Genomic DNA, 21,961 nt, shown 5'->3' with positions numbered 1-21,961 from the left:
AGTACCTTCTGTGAGTGCACGCAGAGGCCTTAGTACCCAGCGCAGAAGTGGCTCAGGGCAATTGAAGATCTCTACATGTACAAAAACCATTAGGACTTTTCAGAACTGGGAGCCTTATACCACGTGGCAATGTTTTAATATTACCACACCCTTTGTTAACAACAGGCCTAAAAGTCAGTCCTTTTAACCATGACGGACAGAAAGTTATATCAGATACCTCCAAGAAGAGACAAGTTAGGTGGGCAAGGAAAGGACTGGCGGGGATTTTACTAATTTGACCATTGCAGGGTTTCTAGTAGATATCTCCAGTACAAAATGGGGAGAGGTCCACAATGCTTAAGGCCCAGCAGCAGTATAGAGGAGCAAGGTTACTCGTCAGAAGAGGCACGTGTTTACTTCAGAGGAAGCAGCGAGTCATAGTCAAGCAAGTGATGTAAGTGATGTAAGCTACTTATGTGCAGATGTAATAAGTGTGTATCAGCCCAATAGTATATGTGGCCACTACCCACAGCATCTCATTTATTGTGAAGTGAATCTTTCCTTCTCACCCAGGAAACATTATCTTCATACCTGTGCCTTCAGCACTGAATGGGACCGGAGTGGATGAAAAGAATGTAGGTTAGCCCACTCAAGATATTTTGCCAAAGCAGGTCTGTTGGTCAGGGATATAATACAACGTGATATATGACTGACAGAAATATTCTGGCAAAAGATCAATGTTAGTGGTTGTGGTGAAAGGTTCTGCTAACAGCAAGCCTTCCTTACGTCTTGTAGCTACACCACATTCTGTGATAGATCACTGGAGCTGTACTGTGGTATTTTTGTGTGGTTCAGTCCCAGCCTAACCCAGACTTCAGATATATCAGGTTAAATTCACTTTGCACTAATCACCTTAATTCTGGCATTTTCTAATTTTTGAGAAGTATGCAGTCTTACTAATCTGATGATGATGATCGTTTGTATTCATGCACATATAATTTAGGGGAAGGGGAGGAATATAATACAGGTTAATAATGTGTGTGAAGTATTGATTTATGGACAGAATAAGCCCATCTGCATATCTAGTAATAAAACCAGATACTTATATTTGTTCTTTATTACAGCTCCATCCAGTAGAAAACCAGGGGACCCTCTGGTTATTTCTGATATCAAGAAAGGAAGTGTTGCTCACAGGTAAGACGTTCAAGCTCCCAGTAAATATGTTTCCCTTGTCTAGTCGTCTAGTTACACAGACGAAGCTTCTAAGTCGCTGCGCCCAAAGTGTAGCATTTTAAGAATTAATTGTTCTAAAAATCCATCTAGTTTCTATAAAAATGTTCATATCTTCTAAGATACCTTGCTTTAATGTTACTAGAATTTCATCTAAGCTTATTTTATTGTTCACAGAACTGGGACACTTGAATTGGGTGATAAGTTGCTTGCAATAGATAACATTCGACTTGACAATTGCTCAATGGAAGATGCTGTCCAGATCCTTCAGCACTGTGAGGACCTTGTAAAGTTAAAGATCCGCAAAGATGAAGATAATTCCGGTATTAGCAATGAGCCTACTGCAGATTCTTGTATATTTTCAGAATTTTTAGAATATAGGATTATTCTTTTGCATTTAAATTTTAGTGATTTTTTTTTTCTAAACATGGCTGATTTATGCTAATGCTAATCAGAAAATCTAACACTAAAAAGAATTTGAATGGTATATAAAGTTTTGAATTTTCTCAGTGACTATATTGCCACCATGAGCTGCACTGCAAAATGAGGTCTTCGGTTTTCTGGAAATGCAGTTTCCCCTCAGGTGCAGTCATATGAGGTTGATCTTTTTTTTAATCAGCGTACTGAGATTTTTCTCTACTTTTAAGATTGGAATCATGGTTAGCAAAGCATGGATCCATAGGTCTCAGTTCTCCAGCAGAGTGGTGAAGTGCATGCTTTATCTGTAAACTTATGAACTTGACTTCAGTATGACTGTTCACATGCTTAAGATACGTAGCACTTTACGCGCTGTGCTTGGATGGCTGATGGACGAGCCAGGTCTGATCAGTCCAGTGGAAGTAATGGAGCTGCCATCATTTTGCACACCTACCTCTGTTAATATTCCTACATCTTCCTCATTATGGATTCCATAAGAGTACAATTTCTACCTGGAGATAATAAAGCAACTTCTGTTATGCATTCTAGTGGCAAAAGAAGTTAGACGATTATAACTACCATCACCACTGGGATTTATATTATAGTGTTAAACAAAAGCATGAACTGTAGAATCACTTGTCTTAAGCTTTATGCAATCTTACAGTAAGAAGGCACAGCCAACCACACTACATTATTTGAAATCAAGTACGAGCGTTGAAATGGTGTTTAGAATTGCATAGAATGCTCTTTTCCTTTAATTGCTTTTGAAAGCAAACCAAATATCTTCTTAGTATGATCAGTACAAAACAAAGGTGGAGGCATTTAGTACCTTGTACAAACTGGCTTTCAGAAGTAAATTTTGATCCAGCAAGGTGAATGGCCGCTGCTCAGTGTGATGTTGTGGTTAAATCCCCACAGGTGGTGAAGTGGGATTTACTACACATAGTTGGTCCATCTTGGACTGTTAAAGAGGTTTCTTCACCCTAGGCTTCCCAAAGCAGAGTCTGAGGTGATAAATTCCACTAAGTAATTTATTTGAATGGTACAATAGCAGAGAGGTCAGCTTGAGCTCGGTACCTCCAGGGAGGGACCCCGACTCCAAATCATGCCTCTCATTTATACCCATACCACCCATTACCCGATCTCCAAGTTCAGCCCCAAGTCCTGTCACTTAATTTTGGTTGGTGGTCTCTTGATTTCTTCCTGGTTTTCACTGTCACTGGGCTGGCCTTGGTTCTTCTCTTCTTCATTCTGCTTGTATTTGCTGAATTCAATGAGTTCTTTGTTAGCAGCATTAGTTATATCAAAAGTTTAAGCTTAGTCAGCTCTTGTGGCCTAAGTCTGCAGCAATTTTAGTTACTAGTGCTAAGTAAGTTATGCCAAGCAAGTTCTATACCAGCAATATATCAACTCGCACAATAGTCCAGCCCTATCATGCTTCTGCAAGCCTCTTGATTTCACAAGCACAATATGGGGTGTTTCAAAAAGATGGACTCAACACGTTACAATTACACAAAAATTTACAAATGGTTTAATGGGTTAGGAAGTTCTAGTAACCTTTTTATAAATGCCCTATGTTCCCTCCACCTGCTGTACAGACTGTAAGAATTTCATTCATGGGCGGTTCGTGATTGCAGAGATACAGTGATTTCAAACTGGGTCGATCTTTTTCAAACACACTGTAGTTCAATTATAGTCCACTCCTACTGTTACGAAAATGAGTTCAGGCCTAGACATAGGCTAGAACAGCTAATATTTCCTAACGTGGACAGAGGCTGGCCAAACTGGCCATGAGCTGTACATCCAAAGGGACACTTTACTGACAGGTGCTTTGCAAAACTGAGCAAACCAGGTGTCTTATGAAGGGCAAATTGCAACTGCACGTGGCAGCAAATTGGCAAGAAAAATGCCTATAGAAGGAATTTTGAGTATTCTGCTGCACAAGAGAGGAGTCTATCTTTTAAGTGCTCATGGCACGTATGATCCTTCCTTCACCTTTTTTCCCCTCTCATAAATAACCCTGTGGACAAATTACCAACAGACGGTAGAAGAAGGGTGTGAGTTACAGCCACACAGAAGAAATAAGTTCTCCTACACTTATAAACACCTGTGGGTTTGTCCTGTGCGTGTCATGTCATTCCCCCACTCCCGCTCACCTTATAGACTTGATCTCTTCTAGGTCAGCTTCCATTTACATTGAGTTTGGTGCACAATTTCTATTGCCATCACTGAAATGTGGATTTCAGTCCTCACCCATGTAAAATAACATCTTTGCCCTCTTAGATATTGCACACCATGGTAGCTGGTACAGATTTTTGCGAATGGGATTCATTTTCCATGGTTCTGTTTTACACTTTTACATTGCTTATTTTACAGTTAAATTATCTATCTGTAACAAGATTCTCACACAACTGTGAGAACTGTCCGGACATGATTGGTGTAACTGAACAGATTCAAATGTAGATAGACAGCTACTTAGAGACCTACTGAACAAAACTCTCTATACAAATGGTTCTTGTAACAGTTGACTAAGTGTCAAAGTGTAATTGATTTCAGGCACTTTGAAATCTAAAATGAATATATGTCTCCTGAAATGCTAAAGAAAAAAAGATATATTTAAAAACAGTAGCAAAGGTGTAGCGAAAACTGCACCTCAATTAAAATCAAGTTTGTTTTTTTTCCATTAGGTTGTTAATGAACATTTGTTTTTCTTACAAAGGGAGGAAATGCATTTCCTAAACTCAACAGAAAAAAAAATAATTAATTCCCCGAGAAAAGCAAAGCCTGGCATGCTTTTGAGGAGGGGAAGGCAGGGAGCAGGGGTTCTTCCTCCTGAAGTTCTCACTTCCTTGCTGCCTTTCTAACTCTTTATATTAATTTTTAAGTGTTCCTAGCTTCCAGCTCTTCTTCTGCCTTCTGTTTTTCCTTCCTCTGCTGTCTCTCCAAGTCCTCCAGGCACTTGTATGTGTCTCAGAGCCAGCCATGCAGGTGAGGCCAGCAGTGGGGTTGTATAGCATGTGCTCCCCCCAGACCGTGCTCTTCTTTGCCCTTTGGTCTGTATTGATCAGATGTTACTCTGAAGGTCAAGAGAGTAGCGGACAGAGCTAAGTCGCTGCAGTGCAGAAGGTCTGCTTTCATTGAATGTGGTTTCCAAGATCTATCCACCTGTGTGTCACAAGAAGAGAAAGAAGGGAAAATCTCAAAAACGTGAGAACTGAAGACATGATAGTTTGTTTATATTTCCTCCCCAGATGGAAGTATGTCTTCAGCAATTGTTCTGTTTTTCTGTCAGCTTCTCAAACTGAGAACAGTTTTATCTCCTTATTAACCTAATGGTTGCCACCCATTTTTGAATATCAGAATTCTTTGTTTTCATGGCAAAACTGACCTTCATCATGAGTTCATACCACATGCGTGCGATGTTCTCGGATAGCTGACATTTCTGCTGCCTGGAAAGACCACTGAAGAGAACAGTGTAGCGATTTGGCATTTGTTGCGTTCTGCCTTTAATTTTCTTAACTAGGGCAAACCAGAAGACAGACAAAATGGACCAGTCTCCTTTCCAGTCATTCACTAAGACGTATAAACTTCCAGCTCTCACGTGGCAGGGCTGCTGTATGATTAATCAACTTTTTATTCACTTACTGTTGATAGCAGAGGAACATCAGTGTTGTGTCAACCCTTAGCAAATACCAGCTATTGCATTTTCAATTAGTTTGGAGGATTAGTTTCCATCCTTCAGCTGAAGTCTTGTGCTGTGTCAGTGCCGCACCTGTGTAAGCGTTGCCAGTGTTGGATCCCAGAGGATTTGTCGTTGTTCCATAAATGCTCCAGCAAGCAAGCAAGAGCTGCCACTCTCCTGCCATGCGGTGGCAGCTGATGTGCCAGCCCACTGTGTGCTGGCCAGAGGCTGCCGGTGGGTCTTGGGAGTTGGGTGGTTCTGGAAAGAGAAGGTCAGATTCAGCCCAGCTGATGTGAACTGAGACAGAAAAATTATGATAATGCCCCAAGTAGGAATCCAAGGCCAACACTAGGCATGAAAATCACAGTATTCTTTGCCAAATAAACACCACTAATTCTTCCCTCCTTTAGTTCTATATACGTTCCTCTTTCTTTATATGGATAGCAAGGGGGTAATAGGAGGGAGTTGTGCTGGAGAAAGTTAAAGGCCTAAATTTTCTGCAAACTTGGAAGAAGCAAATTAGCTCCAAAGGTGTTAGTGTTTCTCCAGCTCTCTTAGGTACCATATTCAGCATTAGAAGAAAGCAACTCTTTGGAACTTTGCTAGCGATACAGGTATCTTTTTTCCTTTTCAAGTTTTTCTGTCTATAGGGACTGAAATGGGAACATTTGAATTTTCTAGCTTGTCTCAGGTTAGTTCTAGTAACATTTACAGAATGCACATCCTAGACATTTTCCACACTCGCTGAGCCATGTGAAATGTCATTACCCACAGGTCTAGGAAAAGGTGCCCGCCAGGCCAGACATCCTGGCTGAATACCAATACTGTAAGATGAGCAAGGGAGCATTTATTATTTTGATCTGAGGAGAAATCTGGCATTTTATATTTCAAAATCTGCCTTCACAACTCAAAGATACTACAGTTGATTGTTCTCCTCCTGGGATAAACTTTTTATAATATGTAGAAAGCATGCACTGTATAAATACAAGAGCCTTTCTTGTTGCCGCAGCATCTGTTGCGTATTGTTTAAGGAAAATGCATTTTATTTAAGTTTACTCAGTGATGAATTATTCTCCATTTCTGATTATTGTTTGGTGAGACCAGAATTTCAAAATAATGCAAGTGACCTCATGTGACATAATGAAATCAAATCTAATAGAGTTATTATTCAACTTAGTTGATAATCCAGAAGCTATTTTTGATTCTGTTACAAAAGCATAAAACTTGTCCATCAAAAACATGGGCTATATTTCACATTCTCTTAGTAAGACAGCTGCTTACCTTATCTTTTGACTTTTCCCACAATTCTTCTAAGGAAATTTGGTTTTAAAACTTTTGATTTCTCTTTGATTCTGAATACATTCCATTAAGTTCAAGGAACAGATGAGTACCAGTATTTATACAATAGTAGTAACTTGTATTTTCTCTAATAATGTGCCCATGCAGCAAAGAAGGCGAAAGGCCTTCTGGGCTGCATCATGCAGAGCGTTGCCAGCAGGTGAAGGGAGGTGATTGTGATCCTTCCCCTCTGCCCAGCACTGGTGAGACACACATGGAGTGCTGGATCCAGTCCTGGGCTCCCCAGTGCATGAGAGACATGGACATAGTGGAGCAGGTCCAGCAACGGGCTACTAAGATGATGAAGGAGCTGGAGCATCTCTCCTATGAGGAATGGCTGAGAGAGCTGGGACCTTTCAGCCTGGGGAAGTCTCAAGGCAGTCTTATAAATGTATATAAATACCTGAAGGGAAGGTGTAAAGCAGACAAAACCAGGCTCTTCTCAGTGGCTCCCAGCAACAGGACCAGAGGTAATGGACATAAACTGAAACATGGGAGGTTCTTCCTGAACATCAGAAAACACGTTTGTACGGTGAGGGTGACAGAGCACTGGCACAGGTTGCCCAGAGAGGTTGTGGAATCTCCATCCTTGGAGATATTAGAAAGTCATCTGGACACAGTCCTGGGCAACCTGATCCTGGTGACTCTGCTTGGGCAGGTGGGTTGGACATTGTGACCTCCAGAGGTCCCTCCCAACCTCAACCATCCTGTGATTCTGTAACAAAATAGCCTGAAGTTACCTTTTAATAGGAAAGAAGATATAAAGACTTTAAACAGAGTAAAATTTAGTCTTAACAGAATGAGGAGAGTTTTTCTATTGACTTCAATAAAATCAGATTTTGGCAATAGAAATTGCACAAGATTTTTTTTTTTCTAAATAATCCAGTAAAGTATGATTAAGAAGTGTATCTGAAATGTAATCCTTTGAAAATGTTGTTTGATTACCATCACTAGACTGAATGTGCTATTTTTTTCATTCCCTCTTTCATAAGAAATCAATTGCATCCCCTTGGCATTTATTGCAGATGAACAGGAGAGCTCTGGAGCAATTATTTATACTGTTGAGCTCAAGCGCTATGGTGGGCCTCTTGGAATTACAATCTCTGGTACTGAAGAGCCCTTTGATCCCATAATAATTTCCAGCCTTACAAAAGGAGGATTAGCTGAAAGGTAAATTGGAAAGCAAATTATTTTTAAATGTGCTTTTTGTCAAGATAAAGATTTATGTTGTTTACCTCAAGCTGCTAATTTTCATGGTTTAGCAATTTATTTTTTTATAATTCTCCAAATCAGAGTTTATAACCTTTTTGCTGTTGTTTTTTAATCACTGGCAATTTTAGGAGCATGAGTAGTATTTTAACAGGATGTTTTTGCACATATTATACAAGACAGAGCAGATTGTGGCCCTTATTATAAATCACCTAGGAAAGAGTAGTCAATCAAACTGCTTAGTCACTGGAACAATTTAGCAGCCTTTTAAAATCAATAGCCTTGTATAGTACAATAGGTAAGGAAAGCACTTCATGTGGCTAAGTTTATCCGAACTTACCATATACTTATTTGCTACTTATCATATATGTGCATTGCATCTGTATGTGCAGTTCCATATGCCGTAGCCCTCATTATCCCAGGAGCAGAAATGGTCCTCATGGTAAGTGATGGATAGAGAAGAATGAAAATGCTGAGGTTTTCTATCACCTGTTATTCCTAAGATAGGTAGAGTCGTTGAAACTGGTACTTTGGTGGTGTTTGCAGAGAGAATGTACAGCACACCAGAACATGATGCTGTGCGCTTGCATTTACACAATGAGAATTTATTTTCTTCTCTCGATATGATCCATCCTGAAAGCCACATTGGTGAAATAGCTGGTTACTCGCTCACACTGCCATTATCTGTTATGTTGTGAGACTTCTAGAAACTTGACTCATCTCAGAACTTACTGAGCAGTCTGAGATGACTCTTGCACAGGTGGGCTGCAATGATTATCATCCACAGGTGATAAACTCAACTGCTGCAGTGACACAGAAATCCACATCTCCGTGCCTCAGTTCTGCTATTGTCACTACAACAAAAGTGACTTGCTTTAAGCATTTCTAACAAAAGAATTACTCTGTAACACAGCTATAAAAGCGAAATGAAAGAAAGGGAGATGAGACTTTCATGCTCCAAATATGCAAAGAAATTGCCTTTGTTGCTTTTTACACTCTATTCTTAATGTTTTACTTTCCTCTCTTATTGTAGGACTGGGGCAATTCACATAGGAGACAGAATCCTAGCAATAAATAGCAGCAGTCTGAAAGGAAAACCTTTGAGCGAAGCCATTCATTTGTTACAGATGGCAGGAGAAACTGTCACCTTGAAAATCAAGAAGCAGACAGATGGTGAGTATAGCCAAGGGTAGCATCAGTGGTCTTTAATGTGTATGTTGTTACTGATTACCAAGCATTTAGTCCATCCTTGGAAAAAAACGTATTATCAGTAGTAAAAAGTGTATTCTTAGAATTGCAGTAAAGCAATGAAAACCACATTTTGGTTTTTTTGTTTTGTTTTTTAATAATCCTGTTCAGCTACCAGTCCCAAGAAATTTTCTGTCCCTGTGGGCCACATAAGTGAACTGAGTGATGCTGAAGATGAAACCTCTGCTGCACAGAAATCTGGCAAACTCTCAGACATCTATTCCACTACAGTCCCAAGTGTTGACAGCGCAGTAGAGTCGTGGGATGGCTCTGGTATCGATACCAGCTTTGGAAATCAAGGTATGCTTAAGAATGCAATCCACATTTAAAGTAGAAATTATCACCTTTGTGGTTGACCTTCATTTGCCTTAAAGAGAACTTGATCTGTACCAACTTTAAACCTTGTACTTCATAATGTGCCAGTGTCTCATTATGACCACACACCTCACCAGGCAGCATGATTTCTTACACTTGGCTGGCCTCAGATTCATTCTTTTATGACAAGGTGATGTGTTATGAAGCATTTATCAATACATGAACAGGCTTTTGTTAGCTTTACTGACATCTGAATAGACCAGTCCATAGCTCATCCACAACAAAATTAGTTTATCCTTCAAATACAGATCAATTCTAGGTATGGAAAACACTGAAGATGATCATGAACTTGATGCCTGTATGCAGTAATTTTTAACTGACATCAGATTTATTATAAACTGCTGAAGGGGGACGTTAGGCATTGCTAATGATTTGTAAATCTTTTGCTTCTTCCTCATTCCTGCATCATTAACATCTAACTTGCAGCTCTCAAAAACAATCATTCTATTTAAAGACATGTTTTTCCTTAATGCTAAATTTCTACTTCTGTTTGACTATTATTTTATATAGGATTTTCAGATAATCTAATTTTAATTTGTAAGACTCATATATTTAAGTAGTGAGGGATACAGACATTCTAGATGACAAGATAAATAACAAGAAAAATAACTTCCACACAGCTTTACTGTTTATTTCCATAGCAAAGCAGGTATTCCTGCTACCTGGCAGGTATTTTGGCAGTTAGATCCTTACCTCAAGTAATTTTTTCTCCCTCACTCTGGTTGCACACATTCTTTCAATTTTATTCCTCTATTTCTTTCTGTTACTTTCTGGGAACCTGGGTGGTAGTTCACGGGCAGCTCTTTTGTATCCTCATACAGAGAACCAAAACTGAGCTCTACCCAGTGGATCTCCTACACAGATTGAAGTTCTGTGCTGGTTACTTTCCTTGTTAATCTCTAATGTGCCTGCTCAGTGGTAACACTGGTGGTTTCTTCTGGAAAGCAGAACTTTTCCTTTGAAACTTGCTGAGCTACTTGAGATCAAGAAGTAGCTCATGTCACTACTAGTGGCTGGGTTTTTTTCTGTTATTTAATTTTTAAATATTTTTTAGCTTTGTTCCATATATTTGGCATCAACTTATTTAAACAAGACAGTCTCAATACATTTAATTATAACTCCTGGTTTCCACATTTTGCTTGTAATTTACTGTTACACATAATATTTTATTTATTATAGTACTCCAAGTATTGGGCTACATTCCTCCTTTATGATTTGTATTCCACTGGAGTTAGAGTTGGGATGAATTTGTCCCCTTTTCTATTTTTAACTGTTTTGATCAGTTTATCAAAATAAATCATGTTAGATTTTTTTCTGTTATTTTTAAGTTTGGAGGAGAAGTATTGCTGAGTAAGTGCCAAAAAGATAGTTCTCATTTCCTGAGTGAATTGATATTTGGAGCAAATTGTTCAGTTGTGGAAAGGATTGAGGCCTGGACTGCTTTCCAAAGTCCTGATGGTTCAGATGCCACGCCAAAACTAAACCAATACCTCAAAGCAGATGTTTTTTCTAACTCCCTTGAAAAAAATCAGCCCAGGCTTGGCTGGATACATGGCGCTTCTGCCCAACAGCCTGCGTGTAATCAGATTTGCGCCTTATCCCTTGCTGTGGTACTAATGTGACCCACATTTCTATTAAAGTTCATTCTATCTTGACGTGTCCAGTTGAGTTTGGCTACTCTCCAAACCTTTCTTGGCATAAGCACAGGGTAAGCAAATTGAGGAGTTTGGGGAATGTTTCTGGAGCACCAGATAATGCTTTATCCTATTACTGACTAATTTAATGCTTGGTGAGCAGTCTTTTCTCTCCTTGAATTAATACCCCATTTTGTACCTTTGTCTAATGTGTCTGCCTTACTAATCCAGAGCCTTCCCCACACAGCGGTCACAACCAAAACCCTTTCTAGAATGTGGGAGTATGCTAATGTCTGCCAATTAGCTGGAAAATGCACACAACTCTGTAGTTACATGGGATTTGAGGGAGACAGGTCCAGATTGATTGATGGAAGCAAATTGCCCTCTTTTGAGAGGTGACAGCCGTGATATTTGTTAGTCATCAACAAAACAGAACTTCCTAATCCAATATGCACATCAGAAAACGCCAACTATAGAGCTAGAAAATAAATATGTCAAGATGAAATATATATATATAGCATCTCTACTATAACGGATTTTGCTTACCAGATCAGCATCAGCTTGAGACAAGTCGATCCATGTGTTCACCTTGATACATCACTTGGAAGCCAGAATGTCTGCTTCCTACTTGGAATTCAAATTACACTTAATTCAGTTGCAGAAATACTATTGGACTAATACCAGCATTTCTTGTATGATAAAAGCACCCAGAAATAAACTCTTAAGATACAAAGGCTGTCTCATCTCACTTACACAGCCTTCAGATATTTGGAAATGGCTGATAGAGGAATCTCTTTCTGCAGTGTGAGCTTTCCAAGAGTCCTGCACAGGTGTGCCCATTGTAGGACGAGCCTTTTCTTAGCTCTGGGAGCTGTGGCAAAAAGCAGTAGATCTGCTAAGTGTAAGTCCTCCTTCCACATGGGTACAGAGATCCCCATGTTGGCCTTTGTGCAGGGCTGTGCCCCAGCGGTGCTGAGACAGCCGCGCTCCGGCCTCTTCTGGCATTACAGTTACTGGTCACTCAAGAGCCCCTGCACCATGCCAACTTTTGCATCTAGGTAGCCGTTCTACAGATCGGTAATATTGTGCATAATTGACACTGATACATCACTAAGTTTTGGCTGCGTTTCTTCCAAATTTGAGAAAGTTACCAGGAGGAAGAAAAAACTTTCTTGCTAATCATCTGAAAAGTCAAGTTGATGGGGTCCTTGTAAACTCTTTTTTTCAATAGGTCTGAGGCACGGTTTTCTTAATAGCTTAGGTTTAATTTTGGGCATATTGCACATGACCACATTAACACATATTTAACACATTCATGACACGTGGTTTGTTCACTAGTATTCAATGTATGGTGTCAAACTGGAAACTGATAAATCGTGAAGGTAACTAGAACTAATCATCAGAAGCAGCTAAGACCTAAAGAGTAGAAGAACAGTGTTAGATATATTTAAGATTTTGCTTTCAGTGGACTTTAACAGGAGAAGCTTTAGAGCACGCAAAATTCCAGGCATAATTTAGGTCATAAATGATCTGAATACTACTGCAAAAAAAAAAAAAGTCACAATCATGAGTCCACATCCAAGTTCTAGAGAACCCAGGTTTAGAGGTGTGCTTTTCTGTCATTACAACATATACAGTGACATAAATATATAATTCATCTTTTCAGGACACAGCTATCAGGCTTCAGGATACAACTTCAATACCTATGAATGGAGGAGTCCTAAACAGACTAGCTTATCCCCTCCAAGCAAACCACGAAACCACCCATTTCATGATACAGGGCTGAGTGATGACGAATGGGACCGACCTACAGCAAGCAGGTAAGTTCCCGTATGAGTTTCTTTTTTCTGATTTGCATCTGCAGCAGTGCCTCAAAAATGCACTCTTACTGTCTGGGATGAAATTATGTTTTTCTAATCCAGCTGTTACAGCTCTTCCTTTCAATATGAGATATAGTATTTATACTTCACGCAACTTATTAGGGTACATTAGTGACATTTATGGAAGATTATTATATGTTTGTTTTGAGTTACTTCAAATGAGTAATTCCTGCCAAAGAACATTTCTTCTTCAGACAAAGGAAGACAGACATCTCTTTGTACCCATTATCAGGACCTGAGATGTGCATTCCTTCATTAGAAATGCAGTTTCTTGGTGTAGCAGCACAATGAGCCTGAAATCCAAGTCTGTGAGAAATTCAGGTTCAGTACTAAAGAAAACCTGATTACTGTATTTCTGGTTACTGGTTACCGTAAAAACAAATACGTAAGGTCCAGTTACCTTTGAAGTACAAATCAAAGCAAAGCTTAGATGCCAACACTGCTTTTTGGAATCTGAATGACAAATCCCCTGGTACAGCAGATTGCCCAGTGACATTTTGTCTGGAGATAAGTCTGGCAAGATGATGGCTCAGATCTGGGGAAGCGTGAACTCTCACTCCATATCCAGCTCCTTTGGTTCCTACTGGAAGCATAGTAGAAGTTTTCACAGGCTTGTAGTGGACAATATTTATTAAGGGAAATGACCATAGCTTTTATCATTCCTCTCATTCTTGGTTGAAGTTAATGTTTATAATTTAATAGCAGCATCTTTCTCAACAGTTAAAGCCCACCTTTTGTTTCTCATGAGGTGCAGCCATCGATTCCAGAACACATACTGTTCTGCAGTCACTTCAGTAATAGACTGAAAAAGTCGATGAGCAGTGAACCGGGAAGCTGGATTGTGAAATACATGATCTTTTAAATGAAGAGCATGTATTCTACTACTATTTTAAAGTACTACTCAACCGAAAGTATGCACAATAAAGAATCTTGTTCTACTTGTCGATGTGACTTACACCTGGGATATATAACACAAATTAAAATAATTATTATTTTAACCTAGCATCTGTAAAATGGATTATGTCACACCTGATGGTGTTGCTATACCAAGTGCTGGAGTATTTGAGAAGGGCATGTCTGTTCTTCCAGACTGTTAGAGGGATCCCCAGAAAACCACTCCTTCTCTGTCTCTAGCTAAGCATCTTTTCTTCTTCTCTAACACTATAAAGTCTTTTTTTTCTTACCTTTATTTTGTGTAGCACAGCTTCCAAGAACATGTGGCAACAAAAAGAGACTGAGACATTGGGACAGAATCAAGAAAACCTTTTGAAGCAAACTTCTGTAGAAAGATCCGGGGGGGAGAGCATCAGGAGCGTGAAGAAAGAGGGCAAGCTGTGGAAAGGTGCCTCTAGTGGGCAGAGGAAAGGTGGGGCACAGCTGGAGGAGTGGAATACTTCCAGGTAGGAGACCAAGGAGTGCACAGGAGGGAGATCCAGCTGGGCTGTGGTGGGGCGGGGGGAAGGGAGAAGAAAGGAAAAACAGTTGAAATGGGAAAAAGGAGAAAAACTGTAAAAGCAGAGAACACATCATTAACATGCTGTTGAGTGACAATCAAATTTCAGTTGGCAAGTGAATGAAACCAGAGAACTTAAACTGCTCTGTAGCCTGGTGTCTACTTATCACTGGCAGGTAGGGCAAGTCTGTTATAGTTCCTGCTCCAGGGAAAATTTTTCACTCTTTAAAACAATAGCTGCAGGAATGAGTTTGCCAGATCCTAGAACACCCTATCACCTCCTGATTTTTTTTTTTTAAAGGATTTTTTTCTCTTATATGGCAATAAGAACCAAATCATAGGCATCTATCTTCATATCTGTCCCACTACCTCTCCTTCAGCATTTTTGTGCATCTAAAATTCTGATGGCCCTTTGAATAAGCATCAGAAAACCGAATATATTTTATATAGGTCAAACAGTTTTTTCACATGATATAAAACAAGTCTCTCAGGTTTCAGGAAAAAAAAAAAAAAGCCATCTAGATGAGAAATTATTTTGGTACCTTTCTTTTGGTGCAGTAGCTCACCTACAAATCAGTTTATTCATGTGGCTGTAATGGAGTTGCGAAAGTCAAGCATCTCACACCCCAGGAGACAACACTCATAGAAAAGGCAAAAGACGAGGTGAGAGCAGAAAAAGGAATTGCTCCAGCTAAACAGAGGTCCAAATATATAGGAAACATGATTTCAGATTTCACAGAAGCCAGAGAAGAAATGGCCCTCTTGTTCTAGGGAATCCAGTCTTTGCTGTCACAGACAGTTGCCTCAAATATACCTGTTCATTAACTCAAGTTCCTTTTTATATTATAGTATTAGTATGCAACATAAAGAAAGTTATTGTAATGGATAAATTAGTCTATGTTCAACATCGGCTATTAAAGTAACTACCTAAGTTTATTGAAAGAGCTAATTTCTGAAGTCAAGGATCTTTCTAAAATAATGTTTTAAATACTTTCTTATTTTGCCTGGGAGGAATTGCATCTATGATCTGAGTAGGTATTCTCACCATTGCTCTATCTATTGCAATAGCTTAGGAGACACACTGATGCTAGATGGAGAATCATTGCAATAAGAGACTAAAATGGCTGACCATTGTCTGCTTGACCGATCATAACTGTAAGAAAGCATCTCCAAGGCAGAGTGTCGTGTGTGAAGCATTCGAGCTGTTGTCCACTGTACTTGGGCAATTCTCCTGTTTAAAATAGCTGTTCTGCTAAAAGTGTTACATTCACGCTATTCTCAGTAATACATTGTCAAGCAAGGCCTCAGATGCTTCCATAATAGTGTTTGCTCTGGTTTTGTGCTGTTAAGCACCACTAGCTGCTCTGAAGTAACAGCTTGCTGCCACCAAAAGGGCAAATTCTCATTCTTTCCTTCCTCATCTTTCCCCTTTGCCCTTCACATAATCAGCCCCGACCCCTGCAGCAGCTTTGATGCTTGCGTGAACCTGCATTGAGCTGATTCGCCTTGCTAAGACAGCAAAAACCTCCCGCTTCGTCTCCACACACATGCGCTGCCATGGTGTTGCTTTGGGCTGTGTTGCTGCAGTGCAGGGCTGGCATTTATCAGACCTCTCCTGCTGGGCCACTTCCCTAAGCATCATTGTCACCAACATCTTGCTCAAGGTTCTAGTAATATGGCTTCAGTGCATTTACAAAACACCAGAGACCTAAGTCTCCGTGCAGAACAGTTGCACCCCTGAAAGTTTCTCCGTGTTTGTGTATGAAATGGCAGGAGCAGTTTATATATCTAGGCGGCAGTCAGGTGGGCTTAAGTTGAGAATTATAAACGCAGCTTAGGCTGGAGTTGTATTAAAAAAATGCGTAATAAGCACCGTCCCTCTGTTGTAAATTGCTGTTTTCAAAAATAAGGACTCTTTTTGTATTCCCTGGAAAAAGTCTGTAAGGTTGAAAGGTTTTATTGCAAACATTCATTGCACGGAGCAGCTCTGCACACACTTAGTGGTTGATTCATTAATTTTCATAGGGAGGTCCCAGTTTCAATCCAGTAAAAATGTTTATTGAATTGTTCTTGGAATCTGTTTGTCTCCTTACTGAATAACTCGCTGCTCAGATCCTGCCAGCTGTTAGCGACTGCCAGGTTATGAGAAGACTTGTCTGTCATGTGCTCTGCATGTCCATCCAGCCTCTCCTGATCAGTGACTTCCCCGCTCTCCTGCCTACCTACAGTAACCTTCTGTCATTCAAGTTGCAATCTGTGGCAAGGCACATGTGTAAAATATATATTTTTGAAGAAAAGTCCGCATTTTTTAACCTCTCATTGTAAATCTAGCTTCGCAGGTACCCATGATAACACCGAGGCTGACCAGGAGGAAAATTTCTGGTCTCAGGCTCTGGAGGATTTAGAGACCTGTGGCCAGTCAGGAATTCTGAGGGAACTAGAGGTAGAACAATCTTAAACCTTTCTTTCCAATTATAGAGAAATATAATGGTTTTGATTTGGTTTACATTCATTTTACTTTCTCCTTTTTTTTTCTTTTAAGTTGCACTAATCACACCAAATTCATTTAAAAGCTTTAACCCCTCTCCACAGGACAAGGCTGACAGGCGTCTGTGTTTGAGAAACATGACTCTCTTGGTACCTACCCTTTACCTTTATATTTTTGCTTGTGCAGCTGCCTCCCCCACCCCTAACCAGAGCTCTTTTCTTTTGTACAATGCAACCGAAATTCTACAAACATGTTCACCCCAGAGCTTTTGACTTGCAGCTTCTGCTGTGCATAACCATTGATGCTGTCTGCACAGGCAGCAAATGGCGCAAAATTTCTTCAGTGGGCATAACCTTCCTGCAGCAATGCATCCCATTCTCTGACAGACGCTTTGTGCAGCTTTTCTTAGCATGTTGTAGGTTGTCTTTGAAATTGCAACTTAATATGATTAAGACGAACATAAAAGAAAATCATCTTTCCAAAATGCTTACTTGTAACCTTACCACTCCGCAAAAAAAAAAAGCTGCCAGTGTGAGAAATGTTTGTTATACAGCAGTTTCTTCACTCCATAACAAATTTCTACATTTCATCCTGAAGTGAATTGCAAATCTAGCCATGTTTCGTGTTAGATTGTGAGAGGGGTAGAGGGGGAAGAGTACACAGAATAACTTTGAGTCTTTATTTTTTTAATCACCTTTTCTCTAAGTTGTCTAATCGGAACAATTAAGATTATACTGCCACTTAAAGCTGTGGAATGAAAGGTCCTAAAATATTTTCTTTTATGTTCTTTTAAATTCCTGGAGCTGCAAAACTGGCAGAATCTCATTTTCATTTTTATGTTACATAAAGTCCTTTAGCAGCCAGGAGGAATGTGAATGGCATAACTGGGTGAAAGTTTTTCAGTTCAGATTAATTTACTTCCTCAGATTTATGGCTTTTGTATTGCATGTATGGGTATCAAAATGTGATTCTCATGTATTTGTTATTGCAAACCAGAAAATGTAGGAGAAAATGTTATACTGGTTTAATTCCCTAGTTAGATATGGTTTGGTACCGGAGGCTTCTCTTGCAAGTTTCAATATTCAGAGCACAATAAAAGGGTATGGAAATAGACAATTACAAAATGGAAATAGATCATTCAGGCTGACCAGAATTCAGTTACTTCAACACACTGAATTTTCCTCAGCCTTTCACAAAAGTGAAATTCAGAACTGTAGATGTTGTATCACTTACAGCTGCGCCTTGTTGCACAACCACAGCTCTGAAAAGAAAGGCTCTTTCAGTGTGGCACGATGCTGAGAATGGCGATGCCTCTATTTTATGAAGTGCCGTTGCGTAGTCAAGGACTCCTTCTCATTTTTCATTTCAAGGTCTTCAGCCAAAGAGCAAAGAAAACTGTTGTTTGCCAAGTCCTCTGGCTGCTTTTGCTCCATCAGGAAGTAATATCAGTCATCACTGAGCACAAGAGAGGCTGTTAAGGGTACAATATATTACCTCAGAGTGAAAGTAGTGCTGGAGCTGAGAGAAAGAAGGATGACAGACGTGCTCACCAGAGTCAGAAGCAAACATTTATTTGCCTGTTTTCCCCATATTTTTCCCCCTTCATTTTTACTTCTCATTTTCGAGCAGGCTGCCTGCATCCCAGTCCCAGTCAGAGTTCAGTTTATGGCCTTCTAATTTCCCTTTTTACTTACCCACCAGCACCAGGGGGAGTGAATAGGAAATTCAGGGTACCCTGTCCCCAACAGTGGCACTTCCATAGGGTGGCTGCACCAAAGTGCATTTGCCTCCTGTTCCCCAAGCAGAAAGTCTCTCCCAAGGGAGGCAGCTCCTTGCTGGGCACGGGCTCTTTTCTGGTCAGCCCATTCCACCCTGTGGATGAGGTGACTGCTGTCACCTGCTTTCAAGATTTCACCCTCAGTGTATTTATGCATCTAACATAAAAGCCTAGCTTTTAATGAGATTAAAACCAGCAGTGAGACAGGAGCTTGTATCTCTGGAGCATCAGTGCTGAGCTAAGGCACTTACTCCTGCAATAATGGGTGTTATGCAGAGTTTCTTTCCAAGCAGTGAGGTTGCCCGCACTGAGCTTTCCCTGGCCGGGGCTGGTACCCAAACACACGCTCTGCCCGTGCTGACTCTAGAGCTGCCTACATATTCTGCTGACTCACATTTTTGTACTTTGCACGCACAGTCTGAATTGTAAATGCCTTCCTATAGCTCCGATTCCAACAAATGCAATTATGTCACAACTTGAAACTCATTTTATTTATATGTAAAATATTTTTAAGATAAGCATTTATACCACACACTCTTCAGTCTGCCAGGGGACTGGCTTACAAACATAGTTGTTCTAGTGCTCAGTATTTTAGTTTGAAATGCCATCTGAAAACTTTTGCCTGTAGGGTTCTGTTATTGTTGTTGTGTTTTGTTGTGGTCCTTTATTTTATAGTGACTTGCAAGCAGATTGAACATCTATCCTCTTGCCTTTTGCTGTGCCCTGAGTGATTGTGTTTTAACAAAGAATAGAGACTTTTTCCTACTGCTATGAGTTAACCACTTACTTAACCTACATTCTGTGTTAAAAATTAACCTGTTCGTTAATGCTCTAGGCCACAATTATGTCAGGAAGTACAATGAGTTTGAATCATGAAAACCCACAACCTCGTAGCCAGCTGGGAAGACAAGCCAGCTTCCAGGAAAGAAGTACTGTAAGGCCACATTACAGTCAAGCTACCCGTAGCAACACATTGCCGTCAGATGTGGGGAGAAAGTCCATGGTTATGAGAAAGATTAAGCAAGAAATGAAAGAAATCATGTCACCAACTCCTGTGGAGTTACACAAGGTCTGTAATTTTTCTTCTGACAGTTTTGAAATAATATATTCAGCACAGGGAATCTAATTATGTGGCAATACAGTAAGCACTTTTTATAATGACTCCACAGATGTAATTTGGGGGCCATGCATATTAGTTCTTACAAACACATTAATGATATATCCTTGTGGGGGAAACAAACAAATAAGATACATCCTTGTCTACTGTTTCCTTTTACAATAAATCTTCAAAAGGGACTGCTCTTTTGCAAGGAGGATCCAATTGTAATTTGAGTTGACAATACCAATAACTCATCTCTGCAAAATGTGTTCATTAAGAAACCAGAGTTTAATTTCTAGAAAATACATTTCTTTAGGAAATTACTCAGGAGGGTTTGGGGCTCCCATTGGTCTTTTTTCAAATTAACACTAATTTTGAATCAAATACATGAGACTCAATGTACATAATAGAGAATGTTATTTCAAATCAGCTATTGCTTCTCTTTATAATTCCTTTGCTCTAAAAAGGATAAATAATCTTCAGTCTATGTAACTTTTCAATGCTTAAGACTGTTGAAATTACATGGTGATATTAACGTGGCTCTGCACCCCAAGGAAATACTGGATGAAGTATCTTTAGGTATGCACAGCAAACGCCCTGTAGGTTTAAGCTTCAAGTCCAGTGAGGCCGTAACAGCAACCAGTTTCAGAAACTTTGGGGGACATTGTAATGCTGTTCTCCTGGATGGGGATAAGCATCCCATCTCCTGCACCCATCTTCCTCATAAAGGTCCAAGATCTTCCCAGAGAGGAGGCACAGAGATATTTCACTAAGCGGTTACATGTTGTCATTCTCAACAGAGTTGGTTTGGATTCTAGTCCCTGAGGGTTTTACTGAGCTTAGTTTGTAGTTCCTTCAGTTTAGTTCAGGGAGGTCAGGACTCGCTGAGTGTGGGATAAACGAATGTTTGTAGAAGGTAGTCCAGAGTGTATCTTATATATGGAAAAGGAATCTATTTCCAGTGTAAACTATCAATAGGATGCATTGTGGTAGTTTTAAGCTATAGGTATTTCCAGCTTTATGTGAAATAATTAATGGAGCTAGTTAGTGCGCTCTGTTTTCCTGAGTGACGAGTAAACGTCAGATATAGCACGAGACTAAGGCAGTAGGCATTTCCTGGTGTGCTCACATTCAGCAAAGGCACAGCTTTCTTGTATGGATTATAAAACCAGGAGTTCATGATTGATAAAATAAATCCTTTTCTGGAAAGGAGGAGTCAGATTTCTAATAATAAGTCATTATTCTATGATAGATGCTAGCTCTTAGAATGCTGGGCAGTAAAAAGTACCGTCCTTAACCTTTCATTCTCTTCAGTTGTCTATTTTTTAAGATTGCTGTGACCTTCCATTTTAGTAATTTCTAGTTTTTGTTCAGACAGTAACACCCACTTTTCCAGTGTCTGCTGAAGTGATGTTGAGTTTGCTTATACTGTCTTGTTCTGTCATCCAGAAAAGAGTCATTTCCTTTCTAAAAATCTGTAAGTTGAACCTGCACCAAGGATTTTCCAAATCCTTACAGTCGTTTAAGAAAAACAGCAACCAGTGACTGGATCTTAGAGTCTGATTCACCAAAGTGTGTTTGTAGCCCTATGATGACACATGCAGGTCAACCCAAGCATCATGGGCAGCTTTTGTATTCATGCCCATCATGGCGAGTTATCTGTTAGTTTTCTCACTGGTTCTTGTGTAGCAACGTGCCTGTTACTTTCTCTCTTCTCCTTCATTTTTGTATTAGACCTCTGGTTTAATAACCTGTTCGGTTGCTATTTCACCTGGACAGCTTGTCCAATGACAGTTTTCCAAAAGACCTGCAATGCCACAGGAGCGACTTCGCTGGCAGAGAAATGCCTTCCTTGATTTCAGTAATTTTTGTAACAGGTCTTAATGGCAAATGCGCTCTGCCCTCTGCAGGCAAATGTCTTAATCAGCTGAGCCACTGATGGGACAACAAGTGAAATAAGAACAATTTTGGGAAACTGTGATGGTATAAACAGTCTTTGAAATCAAGCTAAGACAAAGCTTGCCTAAGGCTGACCTTAGTGAGACTTTCAAGCGTGTACTTGTCTGTGTGCTGCTGAGCTTTCCTAGGTTTTTCAGCAGGACAGGTCAGGTGCCTCTTTACTGCCTGTTGGGTCAGGGCCTATGTGCCCTAT

General features: G+C 39.9%; 1 protein-coding gene across 1 annotated transcript in view; it reads left to right on the top strand.

Annotated features, from left to right (window-relative positions):
* The window catches only part of GRIP1 (glutamate receptor interacting protein 1), a gene marked incomplete at both ends in the record, with an annotated part of 225,848 nt that overhangs the window by 197,229 nt on the left and 6,658 nt on the right, over positions 1–21,961 (top strand). Inside the window, 10 exons of the mRNA XM_080354049.1 lie at positions 1,104–1,173; positions 1,387–1,532; positions 7,672–7,816; positions 8,889–9,028; positions 9,215–9,403; positions 12,779–12,932; positions 14,192–14,392; positions 16,777–16,888; positions 17,038–17,082; positions 19,546–19,779. Coding sequence (XP_080210175.1) covers positions 1,104–1,173; positions 1,387–1,532; positions 7,672–7,816; positions 8,889–9,028; positions 9,215–9,403; positions 12,779–12,932; positions 14,192–14,392; positions 16,777–16,888; positions 17,038–17,082; positions 19,546–19,779 — 1,436 coding nt within the window. The remainder of the gene's footprint in view (positions 1–1,103; positions 1,174–1,386; positions 1,533–7,671; positions 7,817–8,888; positions 9,029–9,214; positions 9,404–12,778; positions 12,933–14,191; positions 14,393–16,776; positions 16,889–17,037; positions 17,083–19,545; positions 19,780–21,961) is intronic.

The sequence above is a fragment of the Nesoenas mayeri genome, assembly GCF_963082525.1.
Source record: "Nesoenas mayeri genome assembly, chromosome: 1".
Classification (NCBI taxonomy): Eukaryota; Metazoa; Chordata; class Aves; order Columbiformes; family Columbidae; genus Nesoenas; species Nesoenas mayeri.
The sequence above is the reverse complement of the archived record's forward strand: the minus strand, read 5'-3'. Positions and strand labels throughout refer to the sequence as shown.